Below are 20896 nucleotides of genomic sequence, written 5' to 3' on the forward strand. Positions count from 1 at the left end.
ACTCTAAGTCTGGAACTCAATTCACTATGCTACCTAGGTGCTTATATACATATATATATACTGTAGCAAGTCTACAACCCACATTATTGTTTGCTATTGTCTCTCTGGTTGTATTTACACTTTACTTACTTCGTTTGCTTTTTGTTATCAAAATTTTGACCCCCTAAAGTCCTATTTGACCTGGCAAACATAGGAGCATAACAAGGAAAGTGTGGAAATACTTAAAAAGAGCTTTAATGGATATTTACAATTTCATATCTTTTTGAATAGAGCATATAAAAATCCAGGATCTGGTACTAACATTGAGTTAATACCTTTAGAGAATTCTTCTTAAAGAAAACCAAGGATCAAATCTTTAAGCTTGGTACTTTTATGGCAGCTTCTCCAACTTGTTTTGATATATCTACTCCAAGAGGACATCTGTATTATAAAAAAATGCAATGTATTACTATTTAACTTTGATAAGTTCAGAGATTCATATAGGCTAGGTTAATATTTGCACTGGTGAAGAGAAGATCCACAACGATGATCACAGAACATGATAAATATATATGGAAGTGTTTTTGTCTTTGGCGGGGAGAGGTCAGTGGGAAGAAAGTAAATATATCTTTCATCAATGGGGAACAGCTCCCAGAAAACTCTGGCAGTGAGGCAGTCTTGGACAAAGAAGCAAAGACCTGGCCTTTTGAATCCTGCTAGGTTACAGATCTCGAAGTCTTCAGAGAGACCACATTAATCATCTTCCTGTTCCTCCTAGTCTCCTGTTGCCCAAATGATTCCAAGAAATACTCCTCCTATTTTAGTTCATTATAGTCTCACTACTGCCATCCAAGAAAGAGTAGAAGGCTTGAATGTAAGGTTACAGGCTTTGATTTCCTAGATGTTAGTACCTTTAAGAAACCTGGGGGGCAGGGAGGGGTTCTCTTAATCTTTCTGGACCTCAGTTTTTTATAATATTCAAGAGCTGAACTAGACAATCTCTGGAGGCACCTCCAGAGATCTAAATCTATGGTCCTTTGTTCTCCTGGGTAAGATGTTGGTCCTGGGTTTCTGTTTTCCTAAGGCGAAGCTTGGACCAGAAGCAAACCCTGGTATAAAAAAGCAAGCAGTCATATTACATGAGGTGGGACAGAACTTTATTCAGGATCCAAGCTTTACCTTCTTATGTGACAACAGGTCACTTTTATACAGTTCTTCAGAGTTATAGTTTCATTACAGCAACTCTGTGAAGAACTTCTAACCTGTTTCTTACTATCCAAGTACATTAGAGGTAGAAATGATGAATGGAGAGAGCAGCTGCTAATAGACAACTTGTTACACATGCCACTATGTTTGAGGATTCCATCTGTTGTATCCTCTCGCTACGTTCTAGGGAAGGGCTGTCCAACCTTAGATTTTTATTGAAACAATAGACAATACATTTTGATTTGCCATTTTAGTGAGAGCTCTATGGGTAGCTCGGCTTCGTTTACTAAAGCATTTATGTAAATTTCTACACTTATAGGCGGGCTGCATTTTGGACAGCTCTGTTCTAGGGATTGACCTTTAACTGGGAAAGTTATGATATGTCTTTGTTCAAAATGTCCATCAATAGTTTAGGGCAGGTGGGATGGAGGATGAGGTACCGAAAACAGAACTTACACTTGTGGACCCAGCTTCTGAAGGGCTGCTCCTGCTCTTTCATGGCATGTGAAATTGCTCCACACCTCCCAAGGAACAGCCCAGTATGTGTACAACAAGCTCAGAGTAACCTAGGCCTGGGATTACTCCTACTATAGAGATAAAGCAGCAAGGTCCCCTTACCATGGCTTAGCAAGCCTAAGCACTGTCCTGCGTGGATACCATTGGACCAAAGAGCTTACTTAGCCAGGGGGCTGGGCTGCCAACATATCTGACTCAACAGAACCACTTCTTGTTGTTGTTCAGTCATTTCAGTTGTATCCTATCATGGCTACCTGTTCACAGCTTTAAAAAACTGAAACACTGTTCACAGCAGGTCTAAATTATATTATCATTAATAAGTCTTTAAATAGTCAAGAATTGTTATCCTGGCTCCAATATATGAACTCTGTCTAGTTTGTAACTCATAATCTCTTTAACTTTTATGACTTGATATCTTAGACAGTCATAGGCAAATACTTCTTAGAAGGGTGCCGCCTTCATACAGAAGCTAACAAAAGGAATTATGTGTGGCTTCCCTGCATATCTAAACTAACATTAATTATTAATAGAATTTCAGTGGAAACTTGAGATCACAGGTTTAAATTAGTGCAGTGACTTTTGGAAGATAGCTTGAAGAAACAGGAAATAGGAACTTACTTTGGTTCATATCGGATACCTTCTGTGTTGTGTAATATGCCCAGTCCTGCACGCAATCTCTCCATACCATTCCTAAAGAAGATATACAGAAATAAATGAAATACTTCAAAGATTTAAAGAAAGGGGCAGCTAGGTGGTGCAGTGAGTAGAGCACCGGTTCTAGAGTCAGGAGGACCTGAGTTCAAATCCAACCTCAGACACTTGACACGCTTACTAGCTGTGTGACCTTGGTCAAGTCACTTAACCCCAATTGCCCTGCTTTTCCCCCTCCCCCAAAAAAAGATTTAAAGAAAAAAACAATTTGTGTTCTAGAATTGTGAATTCATCAGTGTGGGAAACTGCCTGTGTAGAAACTTCCTTCACTGATGTTAATTTATTTACAGTTTTTGATAGCAGCCTGGGGCACAGAGGGGTTGAATGACTTATCCATGGTCACAAAGCTCATCTATGTCCAAAGTGGAACTTGAATCCAGATTTTCCTGACTGAATCCTGTCTCAGTATCTTACTGTGTTACAAGCAGTTTAACCTCTCTAGACTCAGTCAGTCAAAAAGCATCCACTATATACCAGGTACTGAGCTTGACTCTTGGGACACAAAGAAAGGCAACAAATAAGCTCTACTCTCAAAGAGCTTACATTCTAATGGGGGAGATAATGAACACGTATGTACAAATATGTACAAACAAGCTACATGCAGAATAAACAGGAAATAACCAGTAGAGAGGAGGCCCCAGAATTAACAGGGATGGGGAAAGGCTTCCTGTAGAAGGTAGGATGTTAGCTGGAACTTGAAGGAAGCCAGAGAAGCCAAGAAATCTGCTGAGATGGTCATAAGTGACGAGAGGATTGCCACAGAATACCATCAGGAGTGGTGGCAACAGCAGAGAGAGAAGGGGGCAGGGATATGTTTGAGAGATGTTGTTAACCTGAGAAATTGACAGGCCTTGGCAACACATCTGATATGGGGGGGGGGTGACAGATGGTGAGCTTGGGGGCCTGGAGGATGGTGCTGCCCTGGACAGTAATATGGAAGTTTGGAAAGGGGGGCATGGACATTTTTATAGGTAATAGGGAAGCAGGGGGAGATTAAGTGAGGAAGTGGGGAAGACTGAGGGAGCAATCTCCTGGGAGAGACAGGATGGAAAGGTATCACTTATTCTGGTAGACAGATTTGCCCTGGCAAAGAGTAGGGCCACCTTATCTGTATTATGAATGGAGGTCTATAATGTTCCTTCCAATTTTAACTCTTTCATCTTAGAATGTCTCTACTACAAAGAATTCCCTCTTATCAGCTTAATATAAGTAGATGTAATAAGATGTTTCCACAGAACTAAAATTATGGTTTAAGGCTAATATAAAAATACATATCATTTTACTCACCACGCAATCATAATTCCATTGTCTGTGCAAAGTTTGAGAGGAGGACATAATAGCATACAATTTGTTACTTTTGCTACAACTTCCAAAGTTCTTCGAATATATAAGTTACTTGCAACACCACCAGATACAACCTGAAAGAATTAAAAAGACTGAAATTAGCCACCACAAAAATATAAGTATGAACTAGCATTTTTCAAACTGTATTATGTGAAGGTATTACATGTACTGTGAATAACAATTCCATGACAACATTCTGATGTTAGTAGTATTTTGCACTGCTAAAATATTACATATTAAATTGTATACATCAAAAATACTCATCAATCACTTGCAGCAATTTTTTGTTATAAAAATAGGCTTAATTTCCTTTATTCTGCTCCAAAATTTCCACAAATCACCTTCAATCCCTGGAATATTACATACCCCAGAACAATAATTAAGGGTCTCTGGGGGCTTTTCAGCCTGTATTAAGGCCCAATAAAGCTGCAATGCTCTTGCAGGCAGGACACGCTGTGGTTTCTTCTTCACCTCACATAATCACATACTTACAAGACTAATATGTGGGGTTACAAAGACCTTTTCTTCTTCACATGTATTCCAAGAAAATCTGGCTCTTTGCTATACATCAAAATAAAGTGTTACTAGTACTGTTTATAAGAAAGGCTGTAAAAATTTACCAATATTGCATTAGAAGGCGTTAGGAAACCTCTTTGCTGGCAAAATAGAATAGCACGATGTGTTCGTTTAGCAATGTGGCTTGCTACTGTGTGCTGTACAGCAGCAGCAATATCAGCAGCACAGGACAAGATGTGTCCCTTCTCAATACCTGAAAAAATAATGTTTAGTGATTTTTAAATGTTTATTTCATGTGATATATTCAACTTTGTTAAATATACACATACACACACCTTCCTCTTTTTCCTTTTGTGTTATTATTTTATCAACAGCAGTCTGAAGTCCAGAAAAAGAAAAATCACAATTTCTACAGTAATGCAGGGGATGTTGAAGATCAAAATGTAATCTATTTCCTTGTTTGGCCAAATGTTCTATAGCCTTTCCACCACTCATGGTGGAGTACGCTGGGTGTTTTCTTAAAGAAAGTCTTCTTGCTACCTAGCAAAGAAAAAAAAATGCTTTGTAAGACATGTTATTATAATTGGCTCACATTTTTCAAGCTAGATGCAAAAAACCAAAATTCTATTACCAAATGGTATATTACAAAAATATAATGTCTTTAAAAGTAAGATTGTGACTAGTAACCACTAAAGGTACAATTCATAGTAGTGGGCTGGCTTGTAATAGATGGAGGCTGCTGCATCTTAGAATCAAAGAAAATATATTCCTCAGATTCACTGCCCTCATTCTACTCTTCTACTTTGTTGGGGGGTGGGAGAGGGAAGGAGCTAGTCAGTTTTAAATTAATGAAAACACTCCCATTTTTTCCAGGGGATTTTAGAAAGAGAAGTTCACAATCTGCTTCTCTCCTCTTTGTTTTCAATTGTAGTGGAGATGGAAGTGATGGATCACTGTTTCCCTAACCCTGAGAAACAGCAGTGGGGTTACCATCCACCATTCTCTTTTGCCATGATTAACAGTGCTCTACAGGAGAGAAAGAAATCTGCAACTTTCTAATGCCAATATTTATCCAGTTTAATCAAAGAACTTTATAATAGCAGACTTTTATATGGTGCTTTGAACTTTATATAATGTTTTATATATATTATCTTATTTGAGTCTCACAACAATCCTGTGAGGCTGGTACTATGAGTATTTTTAATCTCTATTTTACATATAAGTAAACTGAGGCACAGAGAGGTTAACTGCCTTGCCTGTGGCTAGTTAATTCATGTCAGAAGTAGGACCTGAACCCTAGGTCTTCTTGACTCCAAATCCAACATTGTGCCATTAGACTGGTATCAAATCCAGTCCAACATATACTTTTAAAAACACTATGTGCAAGCCACTGTACTTGGCCCTGGGCATATACATAAGTATATGCATGATAACTTGAAAATACAAATAATTATAGGGATCACGGAAGGCACTGTAAGTGGTATACTAGCTGAGACTTGACTAAAACAAGGGATTCTATGAGATAAGGGAGGGGTACTGTATCAGTAAGGCAATAAACACAACATCAACGATAATCGTGAATATGCCTATGTAGTTCTATACAGCAAAGTATGAGAGACTCTCCATAAGGAAGGTAGAAAAAGCATAACATTTATTCAGACACCAGAGAACCATATCCCATAACCAAATGTTCATCTCCCATAGCCAGTTAGCCCACTTTATCATAACAGCAAGGAACTTAAAACACTATAACATAACAAGGAGCCTTGCCATCGCAAAAACTCTCCGACACCCTGCTGGGGTATTCCCCAAAACAAACTCACAGTACAGCTAAGTCAGCCTGTTCAGTTCTAACAATTACAAGGGGGGCCATTAGCAGCCATGACTGCTTGTTCTCTCTTTCTCTCAGTATTTCCTGTGACATAACTTTCTTTTCCTGTCCAGAAGCTCCTCCCACCACATGTAACTTAGGTTTCCTGTGACATAAGCAGGTCACATGGCCTCTTAATGGGTGGGAAAGATCTTCAAATCTAAATTGTTACTACAGGTACCTTAAGGTATAAAGGACAGCTTGGCTAAAGGGAGGGAGGGGAAAGAATGAAATGCTAAGTCTGGGAACAGCAAGGAAGTGTTTGGTAAGAACACAGTGAAATAAATCCAGAAAGGCAAGCTGGAAGCAGATTATACATGGCTTTAGATGTAAAGCTGAGGAGTTTGTTTTGTATCCTAGAGTGAGCCACTGAAGGTTCCTAGATGGAAGAAAGAAAGAAGGGAAGGGAATAAGTATTTTTAAGCACATACTATGTGCCAGGCACTCTTCTAATTGCTTTACAAGTATTATCTCATTTGATCCTCATAACAACCCTGGAAGGGAGGTGTTATTTCTATTTTACAGTTGGGAAACCTATTAAGATGGAGGTCAAGTGACTTGCCCAAGGGTGCACAACTAGTAAATAAGTGCCTGAAGCCATATTTGAACTCAGACCTTTCTCACTCCAGGTCCAGTGCTCTATCTACTGAACCACCTAGCTGGAAGAGTCTTGAGAGGTCATGGAGTCCAAAGGTCACTTAGGTAATAAATAAGCATGAAAGGCAAGATATGAACTCCTGTGACCCCAGAACCAAGGCCTGTTCCACTTTACCACATCTATAAAGCAACGAGAACAAAATCCACAGGAACTAGTAAGATCACATCATAGAAAAAGAACAGGGTCTAGAAAAGAACCTTTATGCATACCCATTTTTAAGGGCCAGAACATCAATAATAACCCAGCAAATGAGACTAAGGAATAGTTAGACAAGTAATTAAACATGAATGCACTTAATAAATGCTTATTCTATGCCAAACATTATGCTAGTGCTGGTAATAATAATGTAGAAGTGAGACAGTCTCTCCTTCAAAGAGCTTAACCTTCTCATAGATAGAGGCAACACACACATTGGAGGGGTGGCCAAGGAAGGAAGTATCTTGGGCTTCACAGAAATGTGGAGTTGAGCAGTCGATAGATGCTCCCCTTCCAAGAGTATATTACTAACTGGAGATGGGTGGTGGTAGTGGTCAAGTCACCAGGACAAAAAGATAGTCAACAGTTGTCAGAAATTCAAGACGTTAAAAAGGATAACGACTAAGAAAAGGTCATCAGATTTATCAGTTGAGATCATTAGCAGTTTCAGTTGTCTGATGACCTGGGAAATTGGAAAGCAAAAGGCCAAGAACTAAAGTGGAAAGGGACTGTAAGCAACAAGCAACAGTAGTTTTTCTAGGAGTTTGGCTATGAAGAAAGAAGCTATAGGACAAGAGCATGAGGGATGACAGGATGAAATGAAAGCGGTTTGCTTTTTGTTCTTGGGTTTTTTTAGGAGAGGGAATACTTGGGCCTGCTATAACAGAAAGAACTGGGGACTCAAAGGACTTAGGTTCAAATCCCGGCTTTGCTGTTCCCTACCCATGACCTTGGATAAATCACTTTCTCTCTGAGCCTTGGATTCTTCACCTGTAAAATGGCAGGTGGTGGCATTTCATGGCCTCTGAAACTCCTCTCACCTCTCAATCTAGGATTCTATGACATCTTCTTTAATAATCAGACAGAAGGAAATCAGTTTCTGCAACCACCAATAACAGGTCTTTAGGAGTGAAGCCTACTAAGAAGGGTATTTTGAAATATTTTTGAAATTTCCAAGCTTCATCTCAAAATATACCTTCAAATCGTAGAGGTTTTGAAAACTCTTTTAAAACTAGAGTGATACATAAAAGAAAAAAATATCTATTTTAAATTCATAGAAACTGTACTAAAAAAAATTTTAGCACACTACAAAGTTCCATCAATTTTCAATTTGGTCTCTCACTGTAGATAAAAGTCTTTATCAACAATACTACCTAATTCAGGTTATTAAAAATATTGAATTGAATGATAGTTACTTTATCTATAATTGAAACTGACAGGTACTGAAATACTGTCGACTGACATGCATTTATGAAATACTTACTATGTGCCACACTGGAAACACACACATAATAATAGCTAACATTTATACAGCATTTACTAAGTGCCATTTACTAAGGCACTGTGCTAAGCACCTTACAATTATTATTTCTTTTGATTCTCATAACAACTCTGGGAGGTATGTGCTATCATTATCCCTATTTTACAGTTGAGGAAAACAGAGATTAAGTTAATTGCTCAGAGGCACACAGTTATTAAGTATCTGAGTCTACATTTGAACTCTGGTCTTCCTGACTTCTCTACACCGCACCATCTAGCTGCCCCCAAAACAAAAAGAAATGAATTCTTAAATTAACTCTTACCTTGTCAAGCATGTCACCTGGTGCTATATCTAATGATTTTCCAAGCAGAAGAAAATCTGAAATACCTTGAACTATGGCCAGTAAACAGTGACCACCAGAGACCAAAAGAACTAAGAAAGGAAAATCCACTTTATTAGTTATTCTAATAGTAAGTGCATGTGCTTCCATGTGATGAATAGGAATGAAAGGCTTCTTATGTTGGTTTACCAGTTGTAAGCTATACTCCAAGCCTACTCCCAGGCTTAAAGCAAGTCCTGGTTTTACAGTAGTTGCAATTGCTGAGAGTTCATCTGGTGTGACTCCACTGGCAGAAAGAGTTTCTTTCACTATTTGTTCAATGTTTTCTCTGTGAAGTTGCTGTGCAACTGAAGGAATAATCCCACCTGTTCTGAGAGAAAAATGGTCATGAGTTTATCATATCAAGTTGTAAGACCTCAAAACTGAAACCTTGTAGTGAAATGAAGCAGCCATCCTGGGAAACAACTTGGAACTATGTTAAAGGGGCAACCAAACTGTGTATACCCTTTGATTCAGCAATGCCACTACTAGGTCTATATCCCAAAGAGATCATAAAAAAGGGAAAAGGACCTACACATGCAAAAATATTTATAGAAGCCCTGTTCATGGTGGTAAAATATTGAATGTAGAGTGGCTGAACAAGCTGTGGTACATATGAATGTACTAGAATATGATTGTGCAATAAGAAATGGTGTACAGGCAGATTTCAGAAAATCCTGGAAAGACTTGTACGAACTGATGCAAAGTGAAATGAACAGAACCAGGAAAATATTACACACAGCATCAGTAACACTGTGTGATGATCAACTGAATGACTCAGCTCTTCTCAGCAAAACAATGATTCATGACAGTGCAAGGGACTCATGAAGAAAAATGGTACCCAGATAAAGAACTGATGGACTCTGAATTGAAGTTTGAAGCATTTTTTTTTTACTTACTTTACTCTTCCTCTTGGTTTTTTTCCTTTTACTGTTTCTTCTCTCACAAGTGTGACTAATATGGAAATATTTTTACATGATAGCACATGCATAAATCATATCAAACTGCCTACCATTTTCAGGAGAGGGAAGGTGAGGGAAAGTGAAAAATTTAGAACTCAAAATCTTGTAAAAAGGAATGCTTTACCTTCTCTCCTAGTACAAGAAGTAGTTTTGAAAGTATGTTTTTCAAACTAAATAGTTTAAAACCTTTAGAAAAAAATCTCAGAAAGGAGCATTCTAACAAAGGCTGGTAAAAATGTATTTATCTGATATCCTGCAAACCTAATCAAAAGCGCTCTAAAAATAAAAAAGATACATGAGGGAGAAAACTGCCTCCCAGAATTTCTATTTTGAGGAACTTTTCAGGCCTGTTAACCTTCATCCCTCTACTGGTTCTGTTCCTCACTCTCCTCATTTTGCCACCACACCCCTACATGGGTATCCTCCCTTCTTTTTCAGCTGTCTTTTATATACTGTCTTCCTCTACTATAATGTAAGCTCCTTGAGGGAAGGGAATGTCTTTTACTTGTATTTGTATTCTCAGCACTAAGCACAGTGCATGGCACTTAGTAAGCGCTTAATAATACTTATTGACTTGTTCTTGAATGTGGAGCAGAGTAGTTCAGATAGATCCTGAAATTAATGAGTAAGGCCTGCCCCTTCTCTTGATGGAGACCAGGAAGTAGGTTTGTAACTACTACTAAGCTAACAAATAAGAAACCTTACTAACACTGAAAGGACCAATCATAATAGGTTGTGAATTTCTTCATTCACTATTTCATTTATTAAGCTCCTTCTGTTTTTTGCTGATTAACTTTGTAACAGTGCAAGGCAGTATAACATTAAGGGACATAATAAGTGATATGAGTTCTCAGGGGATGGGGAAATCAGGGTGGGCTTAAAAAGCCAAGGAAGGTTTCAAGGAGGAAGACAGGATCTAAGTAGTCGCTTGAAATACTGAGGACCATTTAAAAAGGTGGAAAAAAGGTTCTCAAAGAAGGTATATTTTCTCATCTCTTCTTTGTGGCCAACTGGGTCATTATAAATATCTGGTGTTAAGAGAAACTTAGCTTTGAAGAGTACTAGACATGGGTCTGAGACCTGACCTTGAGTCCTAGCTCTACTTACTATGTGATCTTGACTGGGCAAATCCCTTCACTTCTCTATATCTGAACTTCCTTATTACTACTTTCAAGGATTACTGGGAAGATCAAATATGATCGTCAATAGAAGCAAGAGTGTTTAATGATAAAGTCTGACACAAATTAATGCTATTGTTACCATATAACAAATATACAAGGATTATTTTCATTAATTCATGTTTTGACAGTAAAGCGATCATAATAATGGCTACTTACTTTAGGTGAACTTCAGTTTGGGAATGTATTGCTTCTCCTAGAATTTTGCCAGTTTCATCCACCACAGCAGCTGCTGTATCATCACAACTGGTTTCAATTCCTAATACTAGTTTATGAGGAAACTGTTTCCCAGTATGAAAAGTAAAACTTCTTAAAAATCCATGTACTTGCCATTTGGGCAATCTACAAAGAACCCCAAATGTCTTATTCAGTGTCAGCATATTGAATCTATAAATATGCCTAGAAAAGAACCACATGGAGAAACATGTATTAAGATGTGAATTTTATGCACAGCAAAGGCATAAGACTCAGAAATCTAATGCAATAATGAGAGGCTTGAAAGCTATTTACATTCTCCTTCAGTTTTAAATTACAGAGAAGCTCAAAGAAACTAGCAGTAATTTCTTTTTTAAAATACCACATAAATAGAACCCTGTTATTTGAAGGGGGGAAAGGAATACAAATAGGATTTAGGATTTTATAGTAGTAATTTTATAAACAGGGCTTGTCAACCATTTACTTCTTTATGAAATACTTAACATAAAAAAATACTCAAGTATCACACTATATTTGTTTAGTGAGGGATTTCTCCTCTTCCTAGGTAACAACTATCTGCCCGGGTTCAGGAGCCATTAGATCTAGAGCCTGACCCTTTTGGGGATCTTGGAGAAGTAGCTTAGGTAATTTAAATAACTCGACCCAGCTGCTCCAGAGGAAGATGAAACACAAACAAACAACAAGAGGACCTTTTGGAATCCCTCAAAGCTCTGTGACAAGTGCTGATGTGGGCAGGAGGTATAGTGCCTACAAGACGGATGTCAGAATAGACAAGGGGCTGAGCCGACCTGAAGAGCAAAACAAAATTCTGCATGAGCAATCCAAGAAGAGACACTCCTAGAGCAACATGAAGAGACTCTGTATGGAAGGAGAGGGAAGGGGATTAGGAATCAAGTATAAAGCAAAAGATTATGGGGTCTTTGGATCCAGAGGCATTCTAGGAAGGGACTCCTTTAATGTAACCACTCTGTAGCCTATTAAAGATAGCTCAATAGGGCTGAAGTAACCAGCTAAAGAGCTTAACAGCAAGGAACAGCAAACAGGACTGAGGACAGTAATAATCAATCAATAAACAATTATTAAGTAGCTCCTGTGTTACAGGCTCTGCATTAAGCTGGAGACTGGGGGAGGAGATACAAAAAGAGGCAAAAGGCAGTACCTACCCTTAAGGAGCTTTCAACTTAAGAGGGAAGACAACATGCAAATAAACATATTCGAAGCAAGCTACCTACAGGAGAAATAGGAAATAACAGAAGGAAGGCACTAAAACTGGGGGATGGGTAGGAGGAGAGAGTGACGTCCTGAAAAAAGTATCAAGAAGGAAAGAGTGATTAACAGTGTCAAAGGATGCAGAAGGGTCAAGATGGATGAGGACTGAGAAAAGGCCACTGGATTTGGCAACTAAGTGGTCATTAATAACTTTGGAGAGCAGTTTCTGTGAAATGATAACGTAGGAAGCTGGACTGTAAGGTGTTAAGAAGAGAGTGAGAGGAGAGAAAGTGGAGGCACCTATTGTGGATGGCTTTTTCAAGTTTAGCCACTAACGTCTGAAGAGGGTTGATAGTAGGGAAGGAAGGCAGTAGAGAATGAGCCGGAAGACAGGAAAAGATTAAAATAAGTGAAAGAGTGGGCATGACAGAGAAGGAAACCTGTTGGAGGAGACAGGATAGAATGGGATTGCTTGAGCTGGGAGAAGTGTTAGTTTTGGCGAGGAATAAGGCCACTTGATTATGTGAGATAGGTGAGAAGATAAGGCAGAAGGCATCGGAATGACAGATGAAGATGAGGAGTAGGAGAGAAGAGGGAGCTCATAGCAAATGGCTTCAATTTTTTTCTGTAGAAAATGAGGAGAGATTCTCAGCTGAGGGTGAGAGGAGGGATGAAAAGGTTTGGAAGAGTCATTGTGGAGAATGAGACTGTAAGTTGATAAGGGAGATACAGTAGGTAGGAATAAATGGATTTATAGACATTACTATGACCAGAGGTAGTGATAGTGAAGTGGGAGCACCATTGGGAACAGTGCCCAGGGAAGACTTTCTCATAAAAGAATAACAAAGTACAAGAGAGCACTGATTTGGAGGAATAACCCCAATCACTTTGCTTGTTCAGGCTTTAGAAGTATAAGTCCCAGAGACCATATAGTTCCAGGGGGAGGATGGCTCTTTAGAAGAGAATGGTCCGTATTGTAGTAATAGTCTGTTGATTCTCTATGAGTTTGGATGTGTGTCACCTCTGCATCTTGCACTATGTAAATAAAAGTTTTATGCTTAGAAGACTTGTGAGTCTGAGTGTTTTAAAGGGAAGTTAGTAGGGTAATGCCAAAAAGCACAGCTCCCAGTGTACCTACTTGGGTGCTGGCACAGAGAGTGTACCTGATTTATTTGTGCTAGGAAGGAGCCTTTGACAAAAGTGTGACATTTGCTGTTGCTGCTGTTGTTTGTCCTTAGTTCTCGAAGAGGACTATGACATCAGGGAGGTGATGCCATAACATGTAAGTGAATTGGATTTAAGTGAGGGAGGGCTATGCAAAGTTGCTAGCCTCACTTTCTCTTCTGGAGCCATTCGGATCCAGTGGCCAGATCAGGACAACTGGAGATGGACCAAAATGCAGTGGAGGACCTTGGTCTTTTGAAGCTAAGATCTTTAACTGGTCTCAGGTTGACTGAGGTAGTACCCACTCAGTGATTATTAAGGCTTAATAAAACAAAAAAAAAGGGAAAGAATGGCCTCTTTAAAAAAAAAATAGATCTGGGAGGAGAGGACCCTCAGGGTTTCTGGCCAAAACAGAAACAATTGTTATTTATATTCATTCTGAGCCAATCAGGCCTCCAACAGTGACCAAGTAGGGCTTGGTCTGGGAAGAGAGTGATTTGGGGTTGAGGCTGTTCAGGGACTCAGAAAAACCCAATTCCTTCTCCCCACTCTCCTTGAGCAAAGGCTTTCTGCACTAGAAATGGCCAAATTAATACAACACCAACACCCTTGCAAGCATTGTAAAATAATGCTATTGTGTATCTATCGAAAGGATACACCCAAATGAGACTGATAGTATTCTGTTAGTACTGTAAGACAGATATCATTAGCCTTCCAGAAGCTGAAAGCCACAGAGCTGGTGTTGGGAAACATTGGTGGGGCCTGGCCCCTAAAAATTATCCCCTGCCTCAGCCATCTCTGGATTCATTCTACCTAGACTTAAAGAACACTGTGTGACAGTAAGAAGAGAGATCCAATTGTGCTAGAGTCAAGATATTCCTGGGTCCTTTTCCCTTTTCAGAAGGTGGCACAAACTACTTAGAAGTACTGATGAGGTAGATGATTTAATTGGGGGGGGGAAGAGAAGATATTAGATATTATAAATATGAAATTACTCAAGATATGAGATTGGTCGGAGACTGCTAGTCTAAAGCTGTCATTTGCCAAGTGCCATGTTTCCAAGCCTCTGTCCAACATTCATGTACACAAAACATAGAAGCACCCCTTATCTGGCAACATCCAAAAATTATCATGAACTGACAGTACTTCTAGGATTCCAAGGCTACTGTTAAGAGTTTGTGAAAAATGACACATTAGTACAGAGCTCATCAACGACCTCAACTGTAAATATATTGTTGGGAGGAACCTGAAGCAGGACAGAAAGTTCAGAGACAGGAAACAGCATCCTGAAGAAGTGGCCTAGGATGGATCTCTTGGAGCTTTAAGGAAACTAGTAGGACGAGAAATACAGTAAGGCCTTCAAGAACCCGATTAGCTACCTCACACAGCTTTTCTTGATCTTTGTGTTACACAATGATGTAAGCATAAATGGCTTGGGGGTTAGTCTTATACTACCAGAAGTCTACTATAGGGGGGAAGGGATGATGTTATCTTATTTACAAGCTATTCTTGACCCTGAAAAGTTTCAATACTACATGTACGGAGCTTGTTTTTAGCATGAATGGAAAACTTGTTGACCAGCATTTTGACAAGCATTAAGTCAGATGGCACCATCTAAAAATAGAAGGCTGCCTTTACCAACTATCATTTCAGTATATGAAAAGCAACTTTGGATAGGTGCTCTATTCCAAAGGTCTGATGCATCAGGGGCCATGATGAATTACAAGGTTTGGGTGAAGGTAATCTTTGATACAAAAGAAGTAAGCACCATATTAAGGCTTCAAACCAAGGAAACCATGTCAAAGAATCTGGAACTGTTTTTTTTAAAGGGTGTGCCACCTGAACTGGCAGAAAAAATACATAGGTCTGAAGCTAATCTTGATTACCCAGTTTGAACAGCGATGAGGGTCTCCAAGTTGTGATACTGGCCATGAAGAAGGGATATAATGCTTAAGGGATTAAGCTAAAGGCAAATTACTGTTGAGGGAGAGACAAAAGTTGGAATTATAATGGAGTAAAGGACTTTAAAGAAGGGGAATATGGGAGCCAGCTAGACCAGTCATGAAAGTCAACTGTTAAATTTTCAACGTTAAATTTTCAATTTACATTTTGGAAATTGGCAACCACTATGAATCAGGGATTGATTTGCTGTTTTATTATCTATACTTGAGAACCAACAATAATACAGATTAAATTTTTAGGGTGTCATACATTCTCCCCAATCTTCTTGCAGATCTTATTATTAAACATTTACCGGTAAATTCCTGGCTATAAGAGATCTTCCAAGGTGAAAGAAGGTAATTACTGTTAAAGCTTAGTAACTTATGGCTAGGAAAGTCCTCAGTTCTATACAGCGGAAAGAGTGTTAGACTTGACGTTAGAGGACCTATGTTCAAATCTTGGCTCTGCTACTTATTACCTATATCTAAACCTATGATCTTAGGATCACAGGCAAGAGAAAAGTCTATATCTTGTGGAAAACAGGTTTTACAAGATCAAAAAGACAGTGTATCTAGAGCAGTGGTCACTAAAATGGGTACAAGTACCCTAGGTAGTAACCAGGAAAATTCAGTGAGGAGCATGAAGAAAATATGAGAACTAAATATAGACCAACATCTCACAGTATGTACCATGACAAGTTCCAAATGGATACATGACTTAGATATAAAAAATGATATCATAAACAAATTAGAGGAGCAAGGAAGAAAGTGCTTTCTAGAGCTATGGATAGGGGAATAGTTTGTGACCAAACAAAGGATAGAGAGGCTCACAGAAGACAAAATGGACAATTTCGATTACATAATTTTTTTTTGGTTCAAACAAATGCCCCTAAAATTAGAAGGGAAACAGGTTAATTGGGGAAAATCTTTGTAGTAACTTTCTCTGATAAGGATATAATTTCTGAGATATATAATGAAATGATTCAAAAGTACAATAGCCATTTCTTAACTGATAAGTTGTCAAAGACCATGAACAAATAATTTGAAGAGGAAAAAAATACAAGCTGTCAATATCTATATGAAAAAATATTCCAAACCACTAATGGAGAAAAGCAAATTAAAGCAGTTCATGTTCTACCTCCTACCCATCAGATTCACAAAGTTAACAAAAAAAACATGTCATACTGGAAGGACTTTAGGAAAATAGGCATATTAAGGCATTGATGGTGGTATTCTGAAATGATCCAGGCACTCTGGAAAGCAATTTAGAACTATGTCCCCAAAGTTACAAAATGTGAATACCCTCTGACCCCGCAACACCAATACTATGTCTATACCTGAAAAAGATCAAGAAAGAGAAAAAGGATCAATATATACAAAAATACTGATAGCAGATCTTTTTGTGGTGGTAAAAAACTGGAAACTAAGGGGGCACCCATAAGTTGGGTAATGAATGAAAAAAAATATGGTATTTGAATAACAGAATATGATCTGCCAAAATGATGAAAATCAAAATTCCAGAGAAATCTAGAATGACTTGCATGAACTAATGCAAAGTAAAGTGAGAGGAAGCAGAATAATTTATAATATGATAACAGATTGTAAAGATGAACAACTTTGAAACACTTGAGAACTCCAAGCAACGCAATAGCTAACCATGATTTCAGGATCGATGATAAAGCATGCTATGTACCTCCTGACCTAGAGGTGATGGACTCAGGGTACAGAAGGAAACATAACTTTTGGACATGGGAATTTGTTTTACTTTTTTTTTTATTTTTTTTTTTATTTTTTTTTTTAATTTAGGAATTTGTTTTACTTGACCGTACATAATTGTTACAAGGGTTTTGCTCTTTTCCAAAGGCAGATGGGAAGTAGAGAAAACAGACATATTAAATGAAAAAAAAATTAAAAATAATAGAACTATTTGTAAATAAACTGTTTACCATGTTTGCAGCTGTTAGCTGCCTTTACTGCTCTCCTTCCTCCAGCCAAACAAGACAGTCATCCATGGGAACTCCGGAAAACATTTGGCTTGTCACCTAGCCAGGGAACCAACAGTCCTGCTAACCCAGAGGCATGGGCCCTTCTAGGGCTTTAAGTTTGGGGGATGAAGACCACTGATCTAAGGAACATAAAAATGAGTGAACCCTTGGAGCTTGTGTGAAGACTTCTTGTCTCTGAAAGGGAGTGAGCAACATTCTAGTTGTGGTGAATGATTTGAAGTGTTATATATAGGTCTTTACAACCAGCAACCAGATGGCATCTATAGTGGCCAACATATTTTGGGGGAAGCATTCTTGGCATAAAGCTTCAAAGCCAGAATTCATTCAGAATAAGGTTGAAGTTTTAAGAGTAAGTGACTCAAGGGGGTATTTGATCCTGCAAGAATTAAGAAATATGGAACTATGCTGTAACATTATCAAGGAGACTCATAGTTGGAATGTTTTAATTGTACTCTACTAAACATTTTGGAGTCACTGAAGCCCAAGAAATAAGCCTGAGGCCAAATAGGATGGTACATTTTTGTTATGCACCTATGAGGCCACTGGCAATGATTCTACAGCTTTACTCTGTACATGCTGATGTTTGGGTGAGAGCCACACGGGAGCCACTGCCCTGTGCTTTGGAGTTTCAGAGGATGGGAAAGATCTTGAGACTTATGACCAATTTGTGTTCTACTAAGAAATCTGCTAAGAGAGCCATGACTTCATAGCTTCAGCCCAAAAGAGCACTGAGAGCAGAAACAGTAGCAGTATAATTCTTAATTTTCCTCTCCAGGATTGCAGTTGGGAAATAGAGTCTTCCTGTGAAAACTTGGTGTCCCTGGAAAAACACAAAATAAGGGAATAGTGGAGAGTCACCCCATACCAAGAAGATGAAAAACTAGTCAGCTCCAAAGAACACCAAGGACTCCCACAAAGAAAATTCATTACTACCACTTGTTGCTCACAGAAAACTAGTTGGACTTTGCAGAAAATAGGAGGGCCGGAGTATGGGCCAGTTAAGGAATTGGGACCTACATATCAATCAACAAGCATTTATGAAGTGTCTACTGCATGTCAGGCTAAGGATACAAAGGATTTTTATGTGCTAAGGATTAAAAAAACAAAAATGAAACCATTATCTGTCCTCAAGTAGCTTGTAATACATTGAAGAAAATGACATATATGTACAGAAGCCTATACAAAATAAATACAAGGTAGTTGGCAGGAGTTGGGGTGGGCAATAACTGTTACAAGAATAAGGAATGGATTCATGAAGGTGGTATTTATGAAAGTGAACTTTTTTTTTTTTCCCAAAGTAATGGATTTTATATAAAGGGCAGATGAGAAGGGAATGCATTCCAGGAATGGTGAATATCCAGTGCAAAGTTCTGGAGATGAGAGTGCCACGTGGGAGAAACAGAGAGGTGGTTAGCTTGGCTGGATCAGAGTATATTTGGAGGAATAATGTACAACGAGCCTGGAAAAATAGGGTTCAGATTCTGAAGGGCCTTGAAAGGCAAAAAGAGGAGTTCATAGTATACCCTTGAGGCAACAGGGAGATGTTAGAGTTTATTTAAAGAGAGTGACATGATCAGATCTATGCTTGAGGAAAATTAAAGGCTGAATTAAGGATGAAAAAATTTGGGACACCTGAAGGATGGTGGCACCCCTGACAGATGAAAGTATGGAAGAGAGGTGAGTTTTGGGGAAAAGATAATGACCTGTGTTTTGGACATGCTGTGTTTGAGGTCTTGAGGATATCTACTTAGAAATATCCAACAGGCAACTGGTGATTTGGGACAAAAGGTCAGAAGAGAGGTAAGTGGATACATAATTCTGTCCGTTGTCTGCATGAAGATGATAAGAGTGGATTATACCACAAAGCAGAGAAAGAGGAGAAGATTCATGATAGAAACTTGGGGTAAATGCACAATTAATGGACATAATATGGATGACAAGCTAGAAAAGGATGCTGATGAGAAGTGGCAAGACAGGCTGGAGAACTACAAAGGCACCATTAGCCAATTTGCAGCTTGATCACTAGATGGCCCAGATTGAGAGATCCTGGTTAAGATCTAGATCAAGAAAATAACCAGAATACTGCCAGGGCTGATTTGTCTATAGCACACATCTGCACAGATGGGGAGAGGGAATGAATTTAAAGGCAGTTGTGCTTTTTGACTGCTACTCCATCACTGGTAATACCAAAGAGACAGATGCCACCCAGGGAAACTAATATCTCAAGGGCAAGAGATAGCTCCATTCACCATATGTCATCCAAAGGTCCCTAACTAGAGTACGCCTGATGACATTTGTTTCTCCATGGCAGAATAATTAACAGTGGAGTACCAAGGGGGAGCCCACATAGAAAGATGGGAAAAGAGTAAAGTAGCAGAGATCATCAGTGTGAAGGGAATGAAATCTGGCCTCTGCCCTTTCTGAGGAGATACCTAGGACAGTTCTATAAGTTACCTGGCACAAGAGAAGGGTGGCACAATGGAGAAAATGGAGGGGATATGTATGTGAATCTTTTCAGGATACTTTACTAGGTAAATGTGGCTGATTTATTTTTTAAGTCTGAGTACTTATAAAGGGAGATAGTTACTACCTTTAGGAGAGTTCTAGATATTTATGTTCCCACGTTCTCCCTGGGAAAGGGCAAAGTATAGCTGAGTTCTTTATGTCAGGAGGACTGCTTTGACACAGTTTGTATTTTAACATATTTGGGGGGGGGAAGGGGGGAGCGGTAAAGGGGAAGGGACCAGACTATGATTTCATTGATACAGGGAGCACCTGTGAAGAACTTCTACCAGCATATCAGAACCTTCCCTACTCATGGAATACTAAAAGGTTAAGTGATTTGCCAAGAGCTAGGAAGGCAGTATATGTCAGAGGAAGGAATATGTCTTCCTGACTCCAAGGCTAGTTTTCAGTCCCCTACCACACCAAGGCTTCCCATTTCATAGACTCAAGTAAGACGAGTCCTAAATTCAGAATAGAGATTTCAAATGGTTATATCTTTGTTCCCCAAATGGTTCAGCATTTCCAGATTTTTTTTTCCTTTTTACGAATCACAAAGCTCACACGTTGGGCATTCGTTCAAACACAAAATAGATTTTTTTATTCATACTATACATGGGATTTTCCTTTGAAAAACCCTAGTGCTTCACTATAAAAATAAACCGCAAATCACGGGGAAAACAGTGATCTTGTCAGGACTCGGTGTTAGCTGGGGTGGGCTTCAGAGACTGAGGCTGTGGCAATTTTCGTTGACTTTAAGTAGCAGGTGGGGATAGAATTGTCGGATTTCGGCTTAGTCCCCCAGCATCGGGGGCTCACAGACCTCCGCCCCACGTAGTCACGTGTCAAATGAGACTAGATTTGTAATCACAGGAATAACTTTCGCTCGAGTAATGGGGGCCAGGAACTGACCTTTGGGGAGACCGTGAAGCCTGAAATCGCAGGGGGCGACAGTCTGCTCACTTACTTTCTTGCCAGAAGGACCGTGGGAGGCGTCTCCTTGGGTTCCTACCTGCCCGGCCACAGCAGCCCTTTTCTGAAAGAACTACAGGTCCGGCAGCGCGTGCGCAAGGAGGAATGCCTC

General features: G+C 39.1%; 1 protein-coding gene across 2 annotated transcripts; it reads right to left on the reverse strand.

Moving 5' to 3' along the window:
- Nucleotides 1-210: 210 nt before the first annotated feature.
- Nucleotides 211-20861, reverse strand: OSGEPL1 (O-sialoglycoprotein endopeptidase like 1). Of its 2 annotated transcripts, none has more exons than XM_036742797.1 (8): nucleotides 20780-20861; nucleotides 10935-11174; nucleotides 8579-8961; nucleotides 4608-4812; nucleotides 4377-4525; nucleotides 3700-3830; nucleotides 2320-2391; nucleotides 211-420 (listed from the first exon to the last, which is right to left on the reverse strand). In XM_036742797.1, the coding sequence occupies exons 3-8, from the start codon at nucleotides 8744-8746 to the stop codon at nucleotides 348-350; spliced, it is 798 nt and encodes a 265-aa protein (XP_036598692.1). In that variant the 5' UTR covers nucleotides 8747-8961; nucleotides 10935-11174; nucleotides 20780-20861; the 3' UTR covers nucleotides 211-347. The 2 variants fall into 2 exon arrangements, with proteins under 2 accessions (XP_036598692.1, XP_036598691.1); XM_036742796.1 differs by having other exon boundaries at nucleotides 8579-8966; nucleotides 20725-20852.
- Between the last annotated feature and the right edge of the window lie 35 nt (nucleotides 20862-20896).

This window comes from Trichosurus vulpecula, chromosome 2, assembly GCF_011100635.1.
Source record: "Trichosurus vulpecula isolate mTriVul1 chromosome 2, mTriVul1.pri, whole genome shotgun sequence".
Taxonomy (NCBI): domain Eukaryota; kingdom Metazoa; phylum Chordata; class Mammalia; order Diprotodontia; family Phalangeridae; genus Trichosurus; species Trichosurus vulpecula.

Coding starts and splice junctions, on each gene's coding strand:
- OSGEPL1 (XM_036742796.1), bottom strand. CDS start 11,155: ATGCTGACACTGAATAAGACATTTGGGGTTCTTTGTAGATTGCCCAAA. Junction 3,831..4,376: donor CGCCTTCTAATGCAATATTG/GTAAATTTTTAC, acceptor TAATTCTTTCAG/GTTGTATCTGGTGGTGTTGC. Junction 2,392..3,699: donor AATGGAATTATGATTGCGTG/GTGAGTAAAATG, acceptor TATCTTCTTTAG/GAATGGTATGGAGAGATTGC.